Raw genomic sequence first — 20018 nt, 5'->3', positions numbered from 1 at the left:
CACTAAGTCTATATATACACCAGCCAGCGGCCACCCAGCCATCCGCATGGGGGCAGCACTTCTACATTGATAAGTATGTACCTACAAAATAGCTAAAATTCATGTTGAGATCAATGTATGTCACATTACTGAAAAGCGATTTTAATACCACAGACTACGCCTAGACTACGATGTAGGCGAGTCTCGACTTGGATATGTTATGTATACAATAAACTATATCTATAGGATATAGTTACTTAAAGTATATGCATCTGCATACTACATCGATTGTAGTAATCGTGTCTATGCGGAGGCTGAGGTATAAATATTTTTACTTAGCAAAAATATTAAAAGAGTAAACTAAACTAAACTAAACCATAAAAAATGAAAGTGTATGAAATGAAAACAATGAGACTCCTGAAACACACAAAAACATAAGAAATAAATAATATATTGTACTAGACAAATGATTGATTGTATTTCCATGTATCGAAGATGTCGGTTAAAATTCCAAACTGCTTGGTGGGAAAATATGTAAATATCGGAATGTATGTACATATATATTTCGTTTCGATTAATTTAATGCCTGCTCAGTGGCGCCACACGATAGGTGTCTTGTGGCGCCTCCTAGCCAATACACAAACCAATCAGCAGCTTACCGTAAAATATACCGTATTTCCAGGGCTGCAACATCAAGCTATGCTATTGAAACTCAAATATAATTTAAATTTAATTTAATATCAACTAAGTTTGTTAAGGTTATAGGATTTATTTTTTATTTAATGTTTTATTTATAATATTTAATTATATTTTCTTCAAGTTCCTATCGACAAGGAGGGGAGGCAACCATGCAACACTCAATACTGATATCTTATCTTTATTGTTTTCAACGCTCATTGGAGCGGACGAAGAACTTAGTGGCTGAGTAATTGTTACAGGGAACGACGCACTTGAAAAGTATTTACAGACAAATGGAGAAGCGATCCTCGTCCGCCATGCAAGTGCTCTATGCGGAGCTGGCCGCAGGTGCGTATACTTAATCCCTAGTCAGGCTGCCCCACTTTACAGCAAAATCCATTTATTTTTCTTTGCAGCAAAGGCACGTAGTCTCAAACTGGAGGAGGAGAATGTTCTACTGCGCCACCGCCTCAATCGAGTGTCCTCGGATCACCACACGAGCGCAGCCGTGGATGTGCAGGCCAAGATTGTGGCATTCCAGATGGAGGAGGAGCGCGATCAGCTGGTGGAGACCGTGCAGCTGCACAAGAAGAAGTACAACAAACTGCACGACGCCTACCTGGAGAAGCTGAAGCGCTGCAAGGCCCTCGAGGAGATGTTCAAGCGGCAGAAGACACTCACGGGTCTGGTGATGAAATCAGCCTTGGATCAGCGGAACACAGAGCAGCGAATGATGTTGGAGAAGCGACTGTCGGCACAGAACGAGCGCAGCGAAATCGAGCAGCTGAAGGCACAGGTGGAGAAGATCCAAAGAGCTCTGGATGAGTCATACGACATCATCGATGAAATGGACTTTGAGCTGGACAGCGTAAGGTTCCTGCAGCACCCAAAAAGGAAGCGGAAGTTTCATCTAATCTCCTTCCAGGTGGACTTGCTGGAGACACAGAATCAAACGCTGCGCGAAGAGGTGGCTGCTCTGAAGGCGAAACTAGCAGCGGTAGAGGTGGCCGGCTATAATGAGTCTGCTCCAGCTTTGGATGATGATCCGCCGCCCAAGTACCAACCGGAAGATCCGCCTGCCCATCACGAGTGTCGCAACTATCGACAGCATGTGGTCTCCTCCTGCTGTGAGTCCTGCTTGAAGGATGATGATGCCGACAGCGAGACCATGGAGCGAGCTGCTCTCACCAACAGCGTAAGTGGAAACTGCACGTTCTGAGCGATATTTTGACTATTAGCTTACTGATCCCCTTCCCCCGCATCCAGCTGATCCAAACTGTCGAGACGGAGAGCAATAGTCTGCGGCGGGAGCTGCTCCGATCGCGTTGCCAGCTGAAAGTGCGTACCAAGCTGGAGAAGGAGAGCGAGGAGAACAATGACGAATAGCAGTTGGACGACTCATTAAGCGAAAAACAAACCACAAATGATGACAAACCATAGACCGATAAACCAAAAATTGACAACCTGGGGACGGAAATGGACAGGACAGACAGGTCGGCCCACAACTAACCGATCGAAGACTAAAAACCGACCCCACAGAGTGCAAGTCTAACCCAGATTCGGAGCAAGTTACGCCTAACAAGTGCACATGCCAGAGATTGCTTTTAAGGTTCGACAAACACGATCTGCAGCTGAACCAAATGCAAATCCACAGCCAAATGCTTTGCGATAAGACCAACCTGAATAACTTGGGGCTGTGGCAGGCCAAAGAGTAAACCCGTCTAATTTCTGATGGCGATTAATTAAAATCTTTGTTAATGGCATCCAACATGCTTGCTGTGTGTGTCCCAATCAAAGGATCCCGTCTGTCCTGTAATGCATGAAGGTTCCACAGCACACCATGCCCCAACACGCCGCCCCAAACCCGCATCAGCTCTCCAATCAAACAAACATGACAATTATTTTTTATGACTTAATGTAAAGTCGCAGAGTCGCAGAGTCGCGGGCCAACGTTGCCCAATGGCTGGTCTGTATTTGAGTTGCAAATTATTGACAAAATAAATTAATCTGCGCATTTGTTGGACCGACTAGCGGACCACAACGCGCACTAACTAACGCACCGACACCTCCAAAGATCACATCTCCACCTGCGGCTCGGGCATATTGGTTCTCTTGGCCGGCACTTGGCTCCATCTCATGTAGCTCACTGGCTGGGTCGCTGTGGCGCTGCACTTTGCATGTTTCGTGTTTAATTATAATTTTTTTCGGGGCTCACTTAATGAGCGCGCTCCAGTTGGAGGCGCGTGCCACACCAACCATTTGGGTGGATTGCCACATCATAGTTGGAGTTGGAGTTGGAGTAGAAGCAGAAGTCGGGCTGGACTGGATGGAGCTGAGTATAAAACGACCCGAGGACTCGATAGATTAATTACTTCGATTCCGATCTCCGTCGAGTGCATTACATTAGCCCCAGAGTTCTCAGAGCACCACCACAGACCAAAAACCAAATGATGGGAAAAGTAAGTCGCACTTCGCTCCAGCATATGTCCTTGCTAATGTGTGTCCTCCCATGCTAGTTGAGCTTTCTGTTCTGCCTGGGCCTGGCGCTGACTCTGAGTCTGGGCAACGCCCTGGAACTGCAGCCGGAGCCGGACTACGGACCAGTGGCCTACGAATTCCACTGGTCGGTCAACGACCCGCACACCGGGGACATCAAGAGCCAAAAGGAGGTGCGCAAGGATGACAAAGTGGAGGGCGTCTATGAGCTGATCGACTCGGATGGCTATCGTCGCATTGTCCAGTACAAGGCGGACGACCACAACGGCTTCGAGGCCATTGTTCACCGAGAGCCCACCGACATCAAGATCCCTCAGCCCGAGGCACCCAAAAAGCTGATTGCCGCCAAGCTCGTGGCTGCGCCGCTCGTCCACTACGCCGCCCCCAAGGCACTCATCAAGCAGGAGCTGTCGCCAGGTAATTACGTCTCTGTTTCCGGACCCACAGCTCAGTACAAGTACTGAAGGCCGGGCCACGCACCTACGACTGACTACATCCCCCAGCATAGCCTCACCTCTTCATGATCCCATAAGGAAAGCCAACGCACAAATGTCATAATTAAATTATATATACGCCATTATCCTGTACCCTAATACATGCTCGTACGTACATATGTATGTACATATATACCACACCATACATACATCAGTCTACCTATAAAGATGCATCACATTCAATCTGTTCGCCAGAAGAACACAGAAAACTATTCGACTTTTGACTTGTTCTTAACGATTAAGCGAGAGGGAGTGGGAGAGTGAGGGAATAAGTTAATTAAGATTTTCATTAGGTTTAGATTAGTTGGGTGGAGGGAAACTTCGCTTGGCAGAGGCATCTCTTGGCGTTGAGCTATGAGCGATGTCTCATAAGCAGCGACGGCGATGTGTCATGGTTCGGGTTTCGGGCGTTGATAAGCGTCAACTAATGCTATCGTTGGCAGACGAGACATGGCCCCATAGAGTTGCCTCTAATCTCACGTACCTGCCCCCCCAGTTGTAGGCGTCCAATTACAGTCGTTGTCGCCGTCGTCGTCGTCGTCGTCGTCGACGATGCTGCTAACGGCTAACGGTCTTGCTAAAGATCAATGGAGCATCAGTGCGAAAATGGTTGACCCGCTGCCGACACGACTTTTTCTGATCACACTGCTGATGGCAGTTGGCTCCTGCCGTGGCACGCAGGCGGCAACAGATGAGGCGGATGCCAAGTGGATGGCGCCGCTCAAGCAGTACGGATGGAGTGCCAGTCAGCTGAAGAACAAAGTGGAGCATGGCGACTTTACCACCTTTGAGCTGGGCACACCCAACTATCAGATACTCAATCCGGAGGATGAGCCCGAGTACATTACGGCGGATCAGCCGCACTACCAAGAGATGCTGCGACGACTGACCAGCGCCCAGAGCGGTACGGATACCATCGATGTGGCCATGGCTGGCACCCAAACCAGATTCAAGGACCCTGTAGATGTGCCGCCGGCGCGTAAGCTTCAGCCTTTAATCAGAATCAGTCACTGGGAGAAGTTGAAGAAGCGCAGCTTCTACGATGTCGAGGAAGACAAGGATGCTGTGGAGGCCGAGCCCTTGGATGAGCAGAGTTTGCATCCAAAAATACAAGTCTATGCCGGCGCCAGACCCTTCCAAACTCGAGTGACCAATCTGAGTTGAAGTTCTCTCCCTCTCACTTCCTCTTCTCTGATATTTATTCTTTATTTATTCATAAATGTAAGTGTACAAATTGATGCATGTTTAAATGAATAAATTGCAGCTGGAATTTAGAGTTCTCTTTTTTAATTATTTGGAATTTATTTATGATTATAGTGAGGCTCTTTCTCCGTCTCTCTGCCCCTGGTATTCTAAGATATTCTTTGCCTTCTCTTGACCAACTATTCTCTTTTTTCAGAGAGTTATGTGGATTCAATGGACACATTGTCTTGATCTTAAATATCACTCTCATACATGCCTCTCCCCTGCGAAATATTTGCTGATATTCAGATCATTCCAGTTGGCAGATAAATTGAAAAGATTTCTGGTACAATCGATGTCCAAAAATGTGTAATATCTGCAACGAACGTGGGCTACAAAAATGTACCCTAAAACTGATAAGATAATCGACTACTGGAAGCTGATACGAGCGTAGCCAAAAATCCAGAAATTATAAATTCCCCAAACAGTTGGCATCGATTCGGCAGAACCAAAAAAATGCTCATCGAGTGCAGAGTTCAGAGATCGGAGTTCGGAGTTCGGAGTGTGTGGAGCTGGAGCCAAGAGCCAAGTGCCAGCAGATCCATCGAATTGGAAGGCATTTCTTGGACTGCAAAGATCACTTGCTGGCTATCGACGAGTGCGGGTAGAAATGCTTGAATGTGCATTACGGAAGCAGCGACAACTGGTGATTATAATGCCGATATGTGGACCGGCCCGGCCCCCCTCTACGGTTCCGATCGGTCAAGCGTTTGGAACGTGATGCGATCAACGCTTCCGCGACCCATTTGCATGGCGTTGTAATAGTGGCTTCCAATGAAGAAGAAGCAGCGCAGCTCAGCGCAGCTCAGGTCGCCGCTCTAGTCTCGGCCAGCGAAGCGTATTTAAGAGCTATTCAGCAAATTGCATGAAAGAATTTCGCACGCGACCAACAAGCAGCCAACAAGTGGCAAGCCAACACCGATCCGGGACAGATATTCCACGAGTCAGAGAGCGAGAGCGGGGGAGATAAATACTGCTGAAAGGTAAGAATTGAGTCCGATCAATTGGGAGCGCTCGCTGCGGCCTGACCCATAAAGTGCCGCCCCACCTATAACACTGCCCCATTTCCCATTTCCCACTTCCCACTTCCCTTTCAGATGTACGGACGCTGCAGTTTGCTGTTTGTGGTGCTTTTATGCGCCTCGGGCCTGGCACACGCCCACTTTCCCGAATATTGTGCCGAGTGTGAGCAGGAGGTGTGGGAGCAGGTGCCATGCAGCCATGTGCCCACCACTGAGGGCCCCACGACGCAGCGGCCAGGAACGACAGTCAGACCTCCCACACCTCCCACAACCACAACAACCGTCGCAACCACCACGGAGGTCTTTTATCCGCCCACAACGACTGCTCCCGCGGAGGAGATCACCACCCAGCCGACGGCCTACAAAAAGTGCTACTGCGAGTGCAAGCTCGGCTGCAAGGAGTTCTGCCGCAAGGTGGCCACCTCCGGTCCCAAACAGCAGCTAACCCAGATCTCATCCACGGGAGACTACGCGCCCGGCGGCCAGGTGGAGTACACGCATGTGCACCAGCGAAAGTACTTCCCAAAGTACGGAGGCGGAGCAGGCTATGCGGGACTGGTGGGCCCCGTGGACGGTCCCAAGTCCTACAAGCCGTATCCTCTGGTCTACAGCGAACAGGCTGGTGCCGCCTCCTCGCCAGCTGCGAGCAACATTAATGCTCCAAACTACACGCTGGAGGAGCTTGCCCAGCTGCTGAGCACAGCCTATGGCAGCAAGAAGGAATACCCACCACCACCACCACCCAGGCCCCAGCCACGAGCCCAGCTTCAGCCAGCGCCTCCTGCTGTCTACTACTCGCCGGTGTACAAGCAGGAATCCGCGGCCCCTTCCATTCCCCTTGTGAGCAGGGTTGAGCCCCAGCGCTATCCCAGCATCAAGGTATCCGCCGCAGCGGTGGCCAGCTCATCCGGAGGGGCTGTCGCCAAGGCTAAGACGCCCTATGAGGAGAAGATAGCCGTGGCCACGCCGCCTCCATCCACCATCTACGACCGAACCACATCCTATCCCGTTGTCGAGGAGCACACGGCGTACGCCTTGCCACAAACCGAGGCGTATCCGATCCCTCCCAGCCAGACGGAGTCCTATCCCAGCATCACCGAGTCGTATGCGAGACAAACAGAGTCCTATCCGAGCCAGACGGAAGCGTATCCCAGCCGGACAGAGGCGCACCCCTTGCAAGAGCCCGAACCCAACAAGCCGTCGTCCTCCTTCGACCTGGCCATTGACAACTATCTCAAGGACTTTGGCTATGGCAACCAAGGGAGGGGCTACGCGGACTACTAGACTCTACGTAGATCCTTTGTTGTTAAGAGTTGTTTAAGTGTGTTCCACTTGTTTATTTATTTGTATTTAGTTAAGTTATGATGAATGCAAAAATTGAATTTATATCCTTGAAATTCATTAGGAATTGTGCGGTGGGGAGAGCGGAGAAAATGAAATATTTTAATCCTAGCGCAGAAAAGAAGATTTAAGCGATTGGAGAAATGTTCCTTGATCCCTTGACTTTCATGAGGGTTCCATGAATTCGAGGTTTTCCTTTCGATCACGAGGACACAGAAAAACGTCATGATGTGATATGGCCAAGTTAGATTTAAAAAACCCTTTAGCTTATTACACCTAATCGCACATTTGAATTTCGCGCCTACTGCTGCTCCCTGAAAAGAGGTCGCCAGTATGTACTAGATCAGTTTCCCAACGCCCAGCTTTCGAGCGAGTGAAAAATGCCATCAAATACCAAATGTTGGTATTTAACCTATCAAAAAAGTGTGTATTTAAATTGAATAATGAATTGTATATCGCTTTTTGAAAAAGGCGGTTTTATTTGTATTTCTTTTGTCATCTGCAATAATAACTAAGTTTGTTAGATTTTCAAAAGTCTTTGAAGTTTCAAAGTTTCAAAGTTTTCAAAGAGTTTGGGAAAATGTGTGGAATATTAGAATCAGACGTCGTAGATTTTAGCTTCAGATCAAACATTTAGCTCATATTGAGATCTTTTCAATCAAATAGAAAGCACAAAAGTTATACAAAGAACGTGAACAAAATTATTTATTTTTATAGTCAGAAATCTGGGAAAACTTACAACTACGCATAACAATCGCCAACCCAACTCAAGAAGTCAGTGAGGTAAGTGGACTCTCTCTGCGGTCATAGCATATCCTCAACCGACCCGATCAACAGAAAGTATTCAAGCATGGAACCGGAGCTGCAGTCAAGCTGCATGTTCAGCTGCGAATCGTACGAATCGATAAATTTGCACTCGGATCTGGCTAAGGAATCGGATGGGTGCGAGTGCGGCTCATCGCAATCGAACAGCGCCACGCAATCGGATGGGAACACATCGAACATGTTGAGTGTGCCAACAGATTCGGGTTCCTCAATTGATATTCCGTTGAAGGGCTTGGAGGATGGGAAGTTTGTGGAGCACTTCAAGAAGGATCCGAAAGGATTCCTCGATGAGATTGTCGAGCGCTATGTCCAACTGAACAAATTGGTCAAGCAGAGGAATAAGATGACCGATCAGGCCGTTGCGCAATCGAAGAATGACAGGCAGCTGCTGCTGGAGGAGCAGAAGCTCAACAGCGATCTGCGCCTGGAGCTGGAGGATTGCAAAAAGCGTGCCGAGAGTGCGAGCGTCGACTGCCGCAACCTGGCCAAACACAACGGCATCTGCACCGTCATCCAAAACGAACTCCTTCAATGTCAAAAGATCTGCGCGGGCCTGACAGCTGAAAAGGAGCAGCTCATGGAGGAGCTCAACTTCTACAAGAGTCAGGCCCTGGATGCGATGACTGAGGGGGGTGGTGACGGGTGCGGCAGCCCTCAGAAGTATCAGATACTTAACAAGGCACTCAAAAACCAACTCGAACTCAGTCAAGGCATCATTCTGGAGCTGGAAAAGCGAAACGAAGAGTTGGAGTCCACCGATGCCACTCTGCAGGAGCTGCAGAAGGAGCTGAGCTTCTACAAGAAGCGATACTTCGAGGACAATGCCGAGGAGTTGGTGGAAAACAAAAAGCTGCAGGAGGCGCTGACGCGGATGCAAACGAGCTTCAAGACTCTGGAAGTTGCCAATGAGCGCCTCTCCAGCGAAATGGAGGTATACAAGGAGATGTTCTTCCAGGACGAATCAAAGGGTGATAAGAAGGTCAAGACTTTATGCCTCAGTCTGCAAAGTGAACTCGAAGAGAGTAAGAAAACAATTGACAACTTTCGAGCGAAGAACGACAAGTTGAATGAGGAAGTGGCAGACATGAAGCTGATGTTGAACCGCGTGGACCTACAAGCGAAGGGACTCAAATTTACCCTGGACATGAACGCGGAACTGGAAGACCGAGCGGCTGAACACGACAGGGCCATTGTGCTGCTCCAACGAAATAACTCACATCTGCGGCAGAAGGCTGCCAAGAGACGGATGAGCTACAGGAAGTTGCAGGAGACCTTGACGCTTGAGCTGGCCAAGCAGCAGGCTCTCAGCTGTTCAGGCGGGCCTGATGGTGACCTGAACCATGGCAATGCCGGAAAACATAACTCTCTGGCCATGAGGTTGATGCGTCATTTCGAAATGGTCACCGCCACGCCCGTGTCCAATCACAGCCGCACCAGCAGCACCGTTTCGTTGTCTCAGATCATTGGACGCGACCACCTCAAGATGGATCCCGAGGAGGTGCTCGAAGAAGTGTACAAGACATTCTGCGGATTGACCTACAACTACTGGATCCGTGAAGCCCATGCCGACAGCCAGCCGTCGTTCATCGAACGTTGAATAGCGCTTGGAAACCTATCAGTAATCCACTAAAATCTACACTGAACAACACCACCAGATCACACCTAACCAAAGACAAAATAATATTATATTGTCTCTGCTCTAACCAAACAACACCAAATTCAAAGGAAGATCCTCGATTGTTATATTTCTTAAAATTCATGAACGAACCAATCCACACTCCACGACCGATTCAAATTCACAACTGTTTTCGTTTTTAGATGCACTGCTCTTGAATTCAAAATTAAACGCGCCCTCTGCCTTCCCATTGGGAGGGAGAGCTGCCAACTAGTTGCATTTTTATTCGCAAACTAGTTCCAATGAACCAGAACTTGCTTGTTGGCTGCCGCATTTCTGCTGTGGTAGCTGGGCTGGCGCGCATTTAAAATTTGAGAAGTTCCCGCATAGTATTAACGTAAATTTGGATAATTTATATATAGTTGGTCCTGAGCTTGGTCAAGGGCTGCTTTCTGATAAGCTCATTTGATGTTTGTGTCGGTGTTTTCGCGCTTTCGCTTTGTAACTGGTTACATTTTCTAAATTTGTGCTTCCAACCGTTTCTGTTGGCCTGGTATTCGGTTTGAAAATTGGGTAGTTCTAGTTTCTGGTAGTTCTGCCATGAAACCGAGTGCGATTTTTAAATGTGCCTTAACCTCGCCTTTTCTCAACCGATTCTCTTCAGGCAGTTTTTCCTTTTAAAGACATCAATGACTAAGGATATGATTTCTATAACTTAGCTATTTCTCCTCCAATCGATTGCAATCCTTTCGAGATACATGTCCTCGTAAAAGGAAGAATCCCCTGCATCATTTACGGATATGGATACGGATATAGGATATGCCTTTAAAAAGATATCTTCTCACATGTTTTTTACTAAATGAGATGTAGCTCTGCGAGATCCCTTCCGATTTCTACTACACACCAGAAGCGGTCCACAAAAGTATGCCGTGTTTCTTGTTTAAATATAAGTATTTAACTGCTTTATTTCAGTTAATAATGATCGAAAGTACACGCGAACAATGTTTATTATATAACTTAATGCTAAGCTAATTAATCAAATAACCCTATATATCCGTGTTTGCTGCTTTTGATTCTGTTTCTGGGCGTTAGTTAGCAACCTGAGCTTAATAATATTCTAGCCAGTCCTATGATTGCTTTTTCGAGCTCAAGGCTAGGCCTTCTTTACTCAGCTTCGTGTACTCCGCCTGCATGATGGAACGGCAGTCGTCGATGAGCTGCTGTATATCATCCTTCTCATACTTTTCGGTCGAAATCTCGGGCAGGATTTGAATAAGTGCGTGGCCCGGACGGAAGGTCTTCTTCTCGTCGTCCATGAAGGCGTACTTTGAGATGACCACCGGTTGAATGGGACACTTGCTCTGCAGCGCAATGTGGAAAGAACCCTTCTTGAACGGCAGCAGTGTGTCCTTTGAGTTGCGTGTACCCTCCGGGAAGAGCAGCAGTTTACAGTTGAGCTCCTGTATCGCCTTTGCCTCTTTTTGCAGGGAATTAATCGAGTCCGTCTTGCGGGAACGATTGATGTACAGAGTGCCCCAGAGCCAGGCACCAAAGCCAAAGAACGGTAGGTAAAGGATCTCCTTCTTGGCCACAACCGTGCCCCTTCCGATCACTGGCCACAGATAGCTCAGCACACAGAGATCCAGGGCGCTCTGATGGTTCATGATCACCACACTGCCGTGACCCGCTCGAACATTCTCCAATCCACGCACCTCCATGGTGATGCCCATCAATTTGCAGAGCTGTCTGAAGCACCAGGATGGCACCCTATAAGCAGAAAGAGATGGGCAATTAGATGGGGGAAAAAGATTATTGATCGTCGAACTTACAGCGCATTTCGGTAGTCCCGTGGTCGGAGCATCATAAAGGGTACGCACAGCATCACAATGGCGCCAGCGCCAAAGAATACAAAGAACATGCGCATCTGGTAGGGGGCCTTGGCCGAAACACTAAGGATTAGAGCCACCACGCAGGCTAGGCCGATTACTTCGCATGTACAAGCCATTCTTAATGAAGCGGAGATACTCTGAAAATATTTAAAATCAATCAAAAACTGCGCGAAATCCTTATTTAATGTACAGATACAAATTTTAATGGACCAAACTAATTTTGTTGCAAAACCTAATCGTTTGAATTTAATTCGAACTCCTAGTCACATGATATTTTGTTCAGTGATAGATATGATGAAAAATATACATATGTATGTACATACATATGTACATATGTATGTATAGTTTATCTAAGAAAACAAAAACAATAAATATAGCTGCACAAAGTCTACCATATCTTTTGCCTTTCAATTACAACTGACGTTTTTGCACACAAAGTTGCATTTACATGAAGATTCTCTGATTTGCAACTGCACGAAATGTTTCCTTGCGCAGAGAAATGTCGGAGTACAATATCAAGATAATTATTCAATTTGCAATCATTTGCATACTCTCTTGATTGGGCCATGAATTTTCATGAGGATTATTTACTTATCGTGCAAGTACCCCTTTTTGTAATACCCGATAAGAGTGAGGGGGCCAGGGCCCTAGAAGCACAACATTTGCTTTAGATTATGTAATTTGATAGCTTGATGGAAGCCGCTATGATTTATTGTCAGTTGTTTCACTTAACTTTTGTACAAATTTCCCATGTAAACAAACCTTTATTCGAGCCCCTAATTAGACCGAAACACGTCCGATGCGGCCGATGGGACAAACACAACTGAAAGGAGCCGCCTCAAAGGTGCGTGGGTGTCGATACAAAAAAATGGCAAAGCGGCTTATCAAAAATAAAACAAAACTCCAATCGCTCTTGTTTGGATTAGGGCAGGCAGTGAACTTTGATATCCCGATGATACATTTCATTTAATGTTTTACGTACGTACGCGTACTCCACAGCCTTGGTAATTTATTGGGTTAATCATTGGCTATATTCTACTATGGACTGTTGATTGGAAAGATCAGAATACAATACGATAAGAGAACATTTGAAGTACGCGCATGAGATTGCTTAAAGGAACAGTTCGCTACACCTGCAAAGGAGGCTTGTGTTTTCCCTCCAATTGTTTTTGCTTGAGTTGGCAACATAATCTTTATCGGACACTTGTTGATAGATTTATTTTTTATGGTCTTTATGATTTTTATAATTATACGATTACGTTTCTATATAAGACTAGGACACACGTCTGGGGTACGGACAACAAAACATATATTAGGCTTTAAGGGAAATACAGTCAAAGTATGTCAAAAACAAAAATGAGAGGTTAGAGTTCCAATTGCTGTCAGTTGTCCATAAAAATATATGTACATATCTATAAAACAGACTAAGTATAAGCCGAGTAATTAGCTTGCAGTTAAATAACATTTAGCCTGTGATCTCTGGCGGTCATGGCCAAGTGGTTCTCATGCCATTCACTTTTTGGGGCTTTTGTTTGTATGGAGTACAATCGTCTCTTTAAATTATATATCTACTCTAGATTAACCCAAAACATAGTTCTTAATAGGCTAAAACAGCTGTGGTGAAATGAATCTTTATGGCCAGTATCATGTGGTAAATCAGGAATTCCCCCCAGCTAAGAAAAAAACGTTTCTCTGGGGGTGGTCTCTTGAAGCTCATAAATAATAAGCTTTCTTTAGTTAAACGTTGTTTTTCTAATGAAATATTCATGGCATGGCACAAGTTCTAATGCCAGCAATTACCATTATGGCAAGTATCATTACAGATAAATCTTTTGGTGGTAGTTGTGGCCTGAAAAAACAAACTGTTGATACTCGCGTTGACCTTTTGCGGTCTAATAGAGCGTTGAATTGGTGGATATTTGTGTATCTAAATATAATCAGATAACATTTGATTTGGTCTTTGATTGATTCTGGTCTGGGCATTATTTCTCTATTTTTCTTACTTTATGACCCGTCCCACATTTGTATAGGTAAATGTTTATGACATTTGATAAGAGTGCTCTCATGTGGCTTACGGTATTAGTTTGCTGGCTAACTGGAGAAACACCCGGCTGCCGATAACATTTCTTGGTAATTATGGATATTCAGTTTTCAATCTAGGTATTTATTCTTTTGGTTCACAGAGTTTTTTAAACTAGAGTATTGATATTTTAAGAGTCTGCTCATTTCAAAGGGTAAGAAACTACTTAACGATCTTTAAGCAAATATTAAATGTGCCAAGTCCCTCATTGTACCTGCGGTGTAGTTGAAAGTACACTTTCAGAGGCTGCTGTTCTGCACTTTAGTTCTTAGGGTAACACCTCTCCCTGGCAGAGTATGCACAGCTTAGGTAGCCCACAAAACTATCAATTTTTCCCCTATTTATGTGCACACTTTCAATAACATTGCTATGGGGGGTGCTTGGAGCCGGCTCTTGTTATCTATTGCGGCAATCGCAGCGAAGCTTTCCACACAACTCACCCGCAAGCGATTCATTCAGTGAGCATAAGCTTCGCTTCGCTGATAAGATTATGGCATGATTCGGTGGGGCTAGAAAGCCACAAACAATAGAGTATTCCCTGGCAATCAGAAGTATTACTACTCGTAAAACATATGATTGCACGCATGTGACAATCTGACAGGCGTGGGGAAGCGGCGTGAGCCTCCCTGCAGCCTCCGAACAATTTGCCAACCAATTTACGGGACAGCACTACGTCGGAGTCAAGTTCAAAGTCAAATGCACAATCTACGAGACTCTAGTCTACGAGAGCGTACAACTAGACCCAGCCTCATGATTGAGTCACAATACTGCACACCGATCTGCTGATCGGTCACTTTCTGATCGAATGATTAGACATCACACTGTGCTATAATTAATGGTTGGATGGAATGTTTAGAGCTTTATTCGGCACCGCTTAACTGTTGCTTGAATCTAATATTTAATGTTTACAAATTTATATGGGCATAGATATACATACATATATGTACATATGTATATACATATGCATGCACATATGTACATATGTATGTAGCTAGTTTACAACTTGCATGCATGTGCTTCCAGAATAATATCCTTTAAATTTTGTTTAGGCGTAAACAACCATATAAATAATATATACATATATACATATACATATATAGCATTTCAAAAGGGGAAGCTCTCCATCTGGCCAGGTAAAGCTTTAGTAAAGAGAGCTTGTACAGTTTTCCCTGCACTCTACAGGTTACCGTTTATATATGTATGTATAATGTACATACATGCATGTACATATGTAAATATGTAGTAAAACTAATGAAAGCCATGGGAGAGCGACAGTACATATGGGACCAGAACGATAATTAATTCCCTTAAAGTAATGAGGTCATTCCTGAATAATAAAAGGGACTACAATAAATTTCTTGCACTGTACCTGCTGCTACTTTCAAATTTAAGTTGTTTTTCAAATTCCCTTAGACGAATTCGGTCAGATAAATTATTAATGTAACCAAAATCATTACTTTTTACACGCAATAACAACCCCCACGCATACCCATGCATCGCACTGAAAAATCCCTATGGAGTAAAATCAACAGGGAACAAAGTTCAAAAACAAGAAGAACGGGGAAAGTGCGAAACTGTAGATAGGTTAGCAGAGCAAAGCACAAAGGATGTCAACGAAGGACACGCGAAGAGGGAGAAAACACGCCAGCAGAGACGCAATAAATGTACACAGGGTTGCTGTTGTTATTACACTGCAAAATAAGATATTATGGTTCCTTTGTTATGATGTTTGCAACGCAGACACGAATTCATTTTCGTTCATATAAGGGTATACATATTTGGAAACTTTACTTTTCTGTACTAAAATAGTTTTGTTGGAGTCGCAAGGTTCGGATTGCTCTATAATATAGTATAATATACCTCCAACATGTGGATTTACTTGTAAGCGCATCAAAAGTTTCGACCATATAATCTGCTAGCTTCCCTTTCTCAGAGCACGCCGCATGGGAGGAGCACTGTAGGAGGAGGGGTACATAATAAAGACAAAATGTGCGTAGAAAGGCAATTGAACTCAAACTTGGGAGAGGGAGAACGGGAGACGCACACGGAGAGAGCAACTAAAGTAAAGCTTAAATAGTACAAACTCACGAAACAGTTATTTTCACTCACAGAGAACTCGATGTAAAATTGTTGCTCTGCTTTGCTTTGGTTTTGCCGGCACACTGTTTTACGCGCGGGAGTAACAGTTATGTATACCGATGACTGCGAGTGTGTACATATGTATATGAACTTTTTCACGTGTGTTTGTAATTTGCAGCATCAGGTCATGGTTCCTGCTACAGAATGCACTGAATGTACACTGAACCGGCGCCAATTGACATTAACACAAACAACAACTTGTTAGACTCGAGGAAGGATAAAAATTTCGGGCACCACTATGCGTACTATTGCGCCGCCAATGGGGCCGACACCACTCTCGCTTTAAGTGTTTATATAAATACACACATATGTACAAACATATACTTATGTACCGAATACCGATATACATATGTACAGAGTACATAGAGTAAAACTAGTGGACCTCTTCACAGAATCGCTTTTGGGCGGCAGGCCTTGTCTATTGTCAATTATCAATGTGCATACGTCTCTGCCGCAGCGCTGCTGCTCACGTACACGCGCATTACTATTATTTTTACTGTATTATTATTTTAGCAAATTTGTAAATTTTATCTTTCCTTCCTCTCCGGTACTGATAACTGATATTTAATTTATATTTATTACTCTTCTTATTCCATAATATATTTTCCATATTCCAATATTAATAGATTTTCTTTGTTTGATATTTAGTTTATTAGTTGTCTCATTAGTTGTTCAAATTCCCTTCGCAAAGGAAAGGAGCTTTCAAATTCCCTTAACGAAGCAAAAGAGCTTTTATGGTGCGACATTTGTACCAAAAACTAAGGTGTCGACAACAGGTAAATACGTCACAAATATTCCAGTGGAGCCGGTAATCGACACGGCATTTCATCCCCATGATGGAAATTCCCCAAGGAAATCCTCTCCTGTGTCTAAACGGTCAGGGAAATCCTCTCCTGCCAGAAGCTCTCGCATGCACTATTAGGGATCCTCTCAACAGGTGCGAAACAGGGGGGTGCTTTGAAAAGTTCGTCCTTTTTTACCTACATGCCATACCTTGATTTCACATGCCAAAGAGAGGATTAGGTCAGCGGAGAGAGCAAGAAACTCTCTCTCTCATCCTCCGCTCATTTTTGCGGCTCAATATGAACACAGAAAATATATCGATAAGAAAGATATTTGAATAGATTTTGATTTTGATCGTCTGGGTAATGTAAATATAACCTGCTAGTTAGGATTTTCAACGATAGAATTATAACTAAATATTAAAATTAAAACTATAAATTCCTCATTTTTGCGGCTCAATTTGAGCACAGTTTTACAGTTTTAAACTTAGAGTCCTAACCAGCTGGTTATATTAAAACAGATGATCAAAATCGCGGGTAATGATTTTCATCGAAATGTTTTTCGGTATATTTTGAAAATGGAAAAGTATGTTTCGGTATATTTCGGGTGGTCATACTAAATCTGGTCACACCCCATGCAATAAATGGTAAAATGCAGAAATTCGCGTAAAATTCTAAAAATATAAGATATAATCTGCCCAAGTGCGATAAGATGTATATTATGCAGAATGAAGCTCCACTGGCCGCGCCAAACGAGAGGCAAAAGAGTGCCAGCTCGTGCCGGCTGTGCCATCGGCCGGCATCGACGGAAACCACGCCAAACATTTTCACCGATCGCGAGGGTTTCTGGGATGGCGACAAATTCTGCATTGCCGATGTCTGCCAGAGCGTGTGGGGAGTGCAGGTAAGTGGGATTGCCTTGATTAACAATGATAACAATGATTAACTTTGCAGTACGATCGCCATGAGTATTTGCCGGAGCAGATTTGCTCCGATTGCTTGGAAGTGCTGGAGGATTTTTATAAACAACGGCGGGGAATGAAAGAGCGGGAAGCTGCCTTGCAGGAGCAACTGAAGGAGGTCATTAAGAAGGATCCCAAGTACCGGCCCGGCTTGAACGGAAATCCTGGTGAATTCGAGGCCGGAGATGATTGCGAAATTGAGGAGGTGGATCCAGATAAGCTTGCGGAGACGAGCGATGATGAAATGGGCTCTGACGAAGAGAATGAAAACGCTGAAGATGAGGAGGAAGAAGAGGAATTCGAGGACGGAGAGGATGATGAAGCAGAGACAACGATGGCAGACGATGCCGACATGCCTCTAGGCACAAATGCGGAGCAAATGGCCGAAATGTCAATGAATATGGAGTTGCAGCAGCCCAGTGTTGAGTTCAACTCTGGAGGGGCACGTCCCAAGACCGCTTTTCTGTGTCAGTACTGTGACTTGGGCTACACCCTGCCCATCGAATGCCAGAAACATGAGAGAACGGCTCATGATCCTCAAGCTCCCTACTGTTGCACATTTTGCAGTTTGCTTTTCGTCACGCGAGCCACTCTTATAACCCACATCAAGTCGCTCCACGATATGGATCGTCCCTATGTGTGTGCCCAGTGCGGGAAGGGATTCGTACGCCGCTCCGACCTCAAGAAGCACGCCATTGTCCATACAGGCGTGCGGCCTTACACCTGCAATGTCTGCACAAAGAGCTTCTCCCGAAACACCAATCTGACGAAGCACATGCGCATTCACAGCGGCGAAAAGCCCTTCGTGTGCCAGCAATGTCCACGGTCCTTCCAGACCGCCCAGGAGATGACGAACCACTCGCGCTTGCACTCCGGGGCCAGACCCTTCCAGTGTAACCGCTGTCCGTTTTCCTCCTCGCGCAAGGACAAACTAGTGGCCCATCATCAAATGCACACTAAGCGCGACGTTGAGGAGATACTTATGCAGCAGCATCAGAACGCTCTGCATCCCCCGACACCGGAGCAGCTGGCGCAACTGCAACACGAACTAACGCAACAGTTGACTCCGAAGCCAATCACCTCACAGAAGCCAGGACGCAGCTTCCGATGCGATGTCTGCGACAGGGTCTTTCAACGCGAGCGCGATCTCCAGCGTCATCGGGCTCTTCATTTGGACACACTGCTGGCCTGCAAGATATGCAACCTAGTCTTCAATCGTCGCGAGCAGCTGCAGCGACACACACTGGAGGCTCACGGGCCCACCTATACGTGCGCCATTTGCTGCATTACCTTTTTGCAGCAGATTGAGCTGGAGAACCACCTGAAGGTGCATCAGCTGCAGCACAAGGTGGCCCAGAGCACCCAGCAGGCCATTATTGCGGCAGCGATAATGCCCCACAAAATGGCCGAACCGACGGCTGTAGCCAAAATGCCTCCAGTGCCCCAGGTGCCGCTACAGGTGCGTCCCTCAGCCGCGGAGCTTAACTTCTACAGCAACATGGTACCCACAATGAATCTGGGCTTCTACAGCGAAACTCGACCCGAGGAATAAGTTATTTTGTAGTTATTAAGATTTTAAAGTTTTACCCTAGAGGAATATTCAAAAATCTGTATAACTATCTATAATTGGCCAAGTTTACATGATTTATGATTCTGTGTAGCTATTATAGTAAATTTATTTGAAGATAATATCATGATATCATGTAGTTATTAAATTGAAAAAGTTGTACTTTAAAGTTTACATAGGATATCTTTGATTCTGTGTAACTATTAAGATCTAAAAGTTTGGCAGTACATTTATTGGATAATAATATTATGATTGTAAAAAAGGTTTCCTTCGGGTTTTATTTATATGAAATAAATTTCTAATTAAAACACTCTTTCGAATGTTCCGATTTACTTGAGCCCCTGTATAATTCACAGTAGAGGCTTTAATGGAATGAGTTCACCGTCGAAGCAGCTGCTGAGATACCCATAATATAATCCAACTCATACTTGTATGGATACAACCTCCAGCTTGTTGCATTCTAAAGAACAGTGGGGCAAAACTAAATTTATCTTCCTATGAAATTCAATAAAGAACTCTGTAATCAAACTAAAATGAACCAATAAGAAAACCTCTCTCTCTCTCAGAGTAGCTTAGCAGCAAATGGAATCCAGTATAGGAACTAGCTCTACACATAAACGCTCATATGTATGTTCGTGTACGAACTGAGCTACCAGGTATCTTGATGTCGATTCACGTGTGCCATTGCGACTGGTTTGTGTGTGCCGTCGGGTGGCTTCCCCACAAGTGCAAGTGGCCGCGCAGCCGCAACCGCAGATCGTTTCTTGAGGTCGGTTCGTGTGGTCATGCTCTGGCGGTTGGTGCGCGTCTCCCATCGATTGAAAAATCTCGTAATTCGTAATCATCTTGGCCCATTGGCCGTTTATTCTGTGGATGCGGACAGTGTACAGCTTGATAGAATAATAAA

At 45.2% G+C, this 20018-nt stretch overlaps 7 protein-coding genes across 9 annotated transcripts; 6 read left to right on the top strand and 1 right to left on the bottom strand.

Annotated features, from left to right (window-relative positions):
* The first annotated feature begins 860 nt into the window (after positions 1 to 860).
* Positions 861 to 2722, top strand: LOC117902624. The gene is made up of 4 exons (XM_034814141.1): positions 861 to 1005; positions 1074 to 1525; positions 1583 to 1852; positions 1924 to 2722. Exons 1-4 carry the CDS (start codon positions 951 to 953, stop codon positions 2041 to 2043), a joined length of 897 nt encoding a protein of 298 aa, XP_034670032.1. The 5' UTR covers positions 861 to 950; the 3' UTR covers positions 2044 to 2722.
* Positions 2723 to 2868: 146 nt separating this feature from the next.
* On the top strand, positions 2869 to 5570 carry LOC117902627 (cuticle protein 7). 2 transcript variants are annotated; one of them, XM_034814147.1, is made up of 3 exons: positions 2869 to 3116; positions 3174 to 3570; positions 5047 to 5570. In XM_034814147.1, the coding sequence occupies exons 1-3, from the start codon at positions 3105 to 3107 to the stop codon at positions 5079 to 5081; spliced, it is 444 nt and encodes a 147-aa protein (XP_034670038.1). In that variant the 5' UTR covers positions 2869 to 3104; the 3' UTR covers positions 5082 to 5570. The 2 variants fall into 2 exon arrangements, with proteins under 2 accessions (XP_034670038.1, XP_034670037.1); XM_034814146.1 differs by lacking the exon at positions 5047 to 5570 and having other exon boundaries at positions 3174 to 3749.
* On the top strand, positions 3993 to 4921 carry LOC117902626. Its single transcript, XM_034814145.1, has one exon. It carries the CDS (start codon positions 4200 to 4202, stop codon positions 4809 to 4811), a length of 612 nt encoding a protein of 203 aa, XP_034670036.1. The 5' UTR covers positions 3993 to 4199; the 3' UTR covers positions 4812 to 4921.
* A 163-nt stretch (positions 5571 to 5733) lies between the features above and the next one.
* Positions 5734 to 7297, top strand: LOC117902622 (adhesive plaque matrix protein). The gene is made up of 2 exons (XM_034814140.1): positions 5734 to 5872; positions 5987 to 7297. Exon 2 carries the CDS (start codon positions 5987 to 5989, stop codon positions 7193 to 7195), a length of 1209 nt encoding a protein of 402 aa, XP_034670031.1. The 5' UTR covers positions 5734 to 5872; the 3' UTR covers positions 7196 to 7297.
* Positions 7298 to 7855: 558 nt separating this feature from the next.
* Positions 7856 to 9919, top strand: LOC117902621 (major antigen-like). Its single transcript, XM_034814139.1, has 2 exons — positions 7856 to 8035; positions 8090 to 9919. The coding sequence occupies exon 2, from the start codon at positions 8103 to 8105 to the stop codon at positions 9672 to 9674; it is 1572 nt and encodes a 523-aa protein (XP_034670030.1). The 5' UTR covers positions 7856 to 8035; positions 8090 to 8102; the 3' UTR covers positions 9675 to 9919.
* Positions 9920 to 10681: 762 nt separating this feature from the next.
* Positions 10682 to 16048, bottom strand: LOC117902625 (1-acyl-sn-glycerol-3-phosphate acyltransferase alpha). 2 transcript variants are annotated; one of them, XM_034814142.1, is made up of 3 exons: positions 15771 to 16048; positions 11522 to 11718; positions 10682 to 11459 (listed from the first exon to the last, which is right to left on the bottom strand). In XM_034814142.1, the coding sequence occupies exons 2-3, from the start codon at positions 11695 to 11697 to the stop codon at positions 10820 to 10822; spliced, it is 816 nt and encodes a 271-aa protein (XP_034670033.1). In that variant the 5' UTR covers positions 11698 to 11718; positions 15771 to 16048; the 3' UTR covers positions 10682 to 10819. The 2 variants fall into 2 exon arrangements, with proteins under 2 accessions (XP_034670033.1, XP_034670034.1); XM_034814143.1 differs by lacking the exon at positions 15771 to 16048 and adding an exon at positions 12344 to 12406.
* Positions 16049 to 17209: 1161 nt separating this feature from the next.
* LOC117902620 (zinc finger protein 436) lies at positions 17210 to 19418 on the top strand. Its single transcript, XM_034814138.1, has 2 exons — positions 17210 to 17486; positions 17537 to 19418. Exons 1-2 carry the CDS (start codon positions 17295 to 17297, stop codon positions 19094 to 19096), a joined length of 1752 nt encoding a protein of 583 aa, XP_034670029.1. The 5' UTR covers positions 17210 to 17294; the 3' UTR covers positions 19097 to 19418.
* Positions 19419 to 20018: the final 600 nt, after the last annotated feature.

This window comes from Drosophila subobscura, chromosome U (genome assembly GCF_008121235.1).
Source record: "Drosophila subobscura isolate 14011-0131.10 chromosome U, UCBerk_Dsub_1.0, whole genome shotgun sequence".
Lineage (NCBI taxonomy): Eukaryota > Metazoa > Arthropoda > Insecta > Diptera > Drosophilidae > Drosophila > Drosophila subobscura.
The sequence above is the reverse complement of the archived record's forward strand: the minus strand, read 5'-3'. Positions and strand labels throughout refer to the sequence as shown.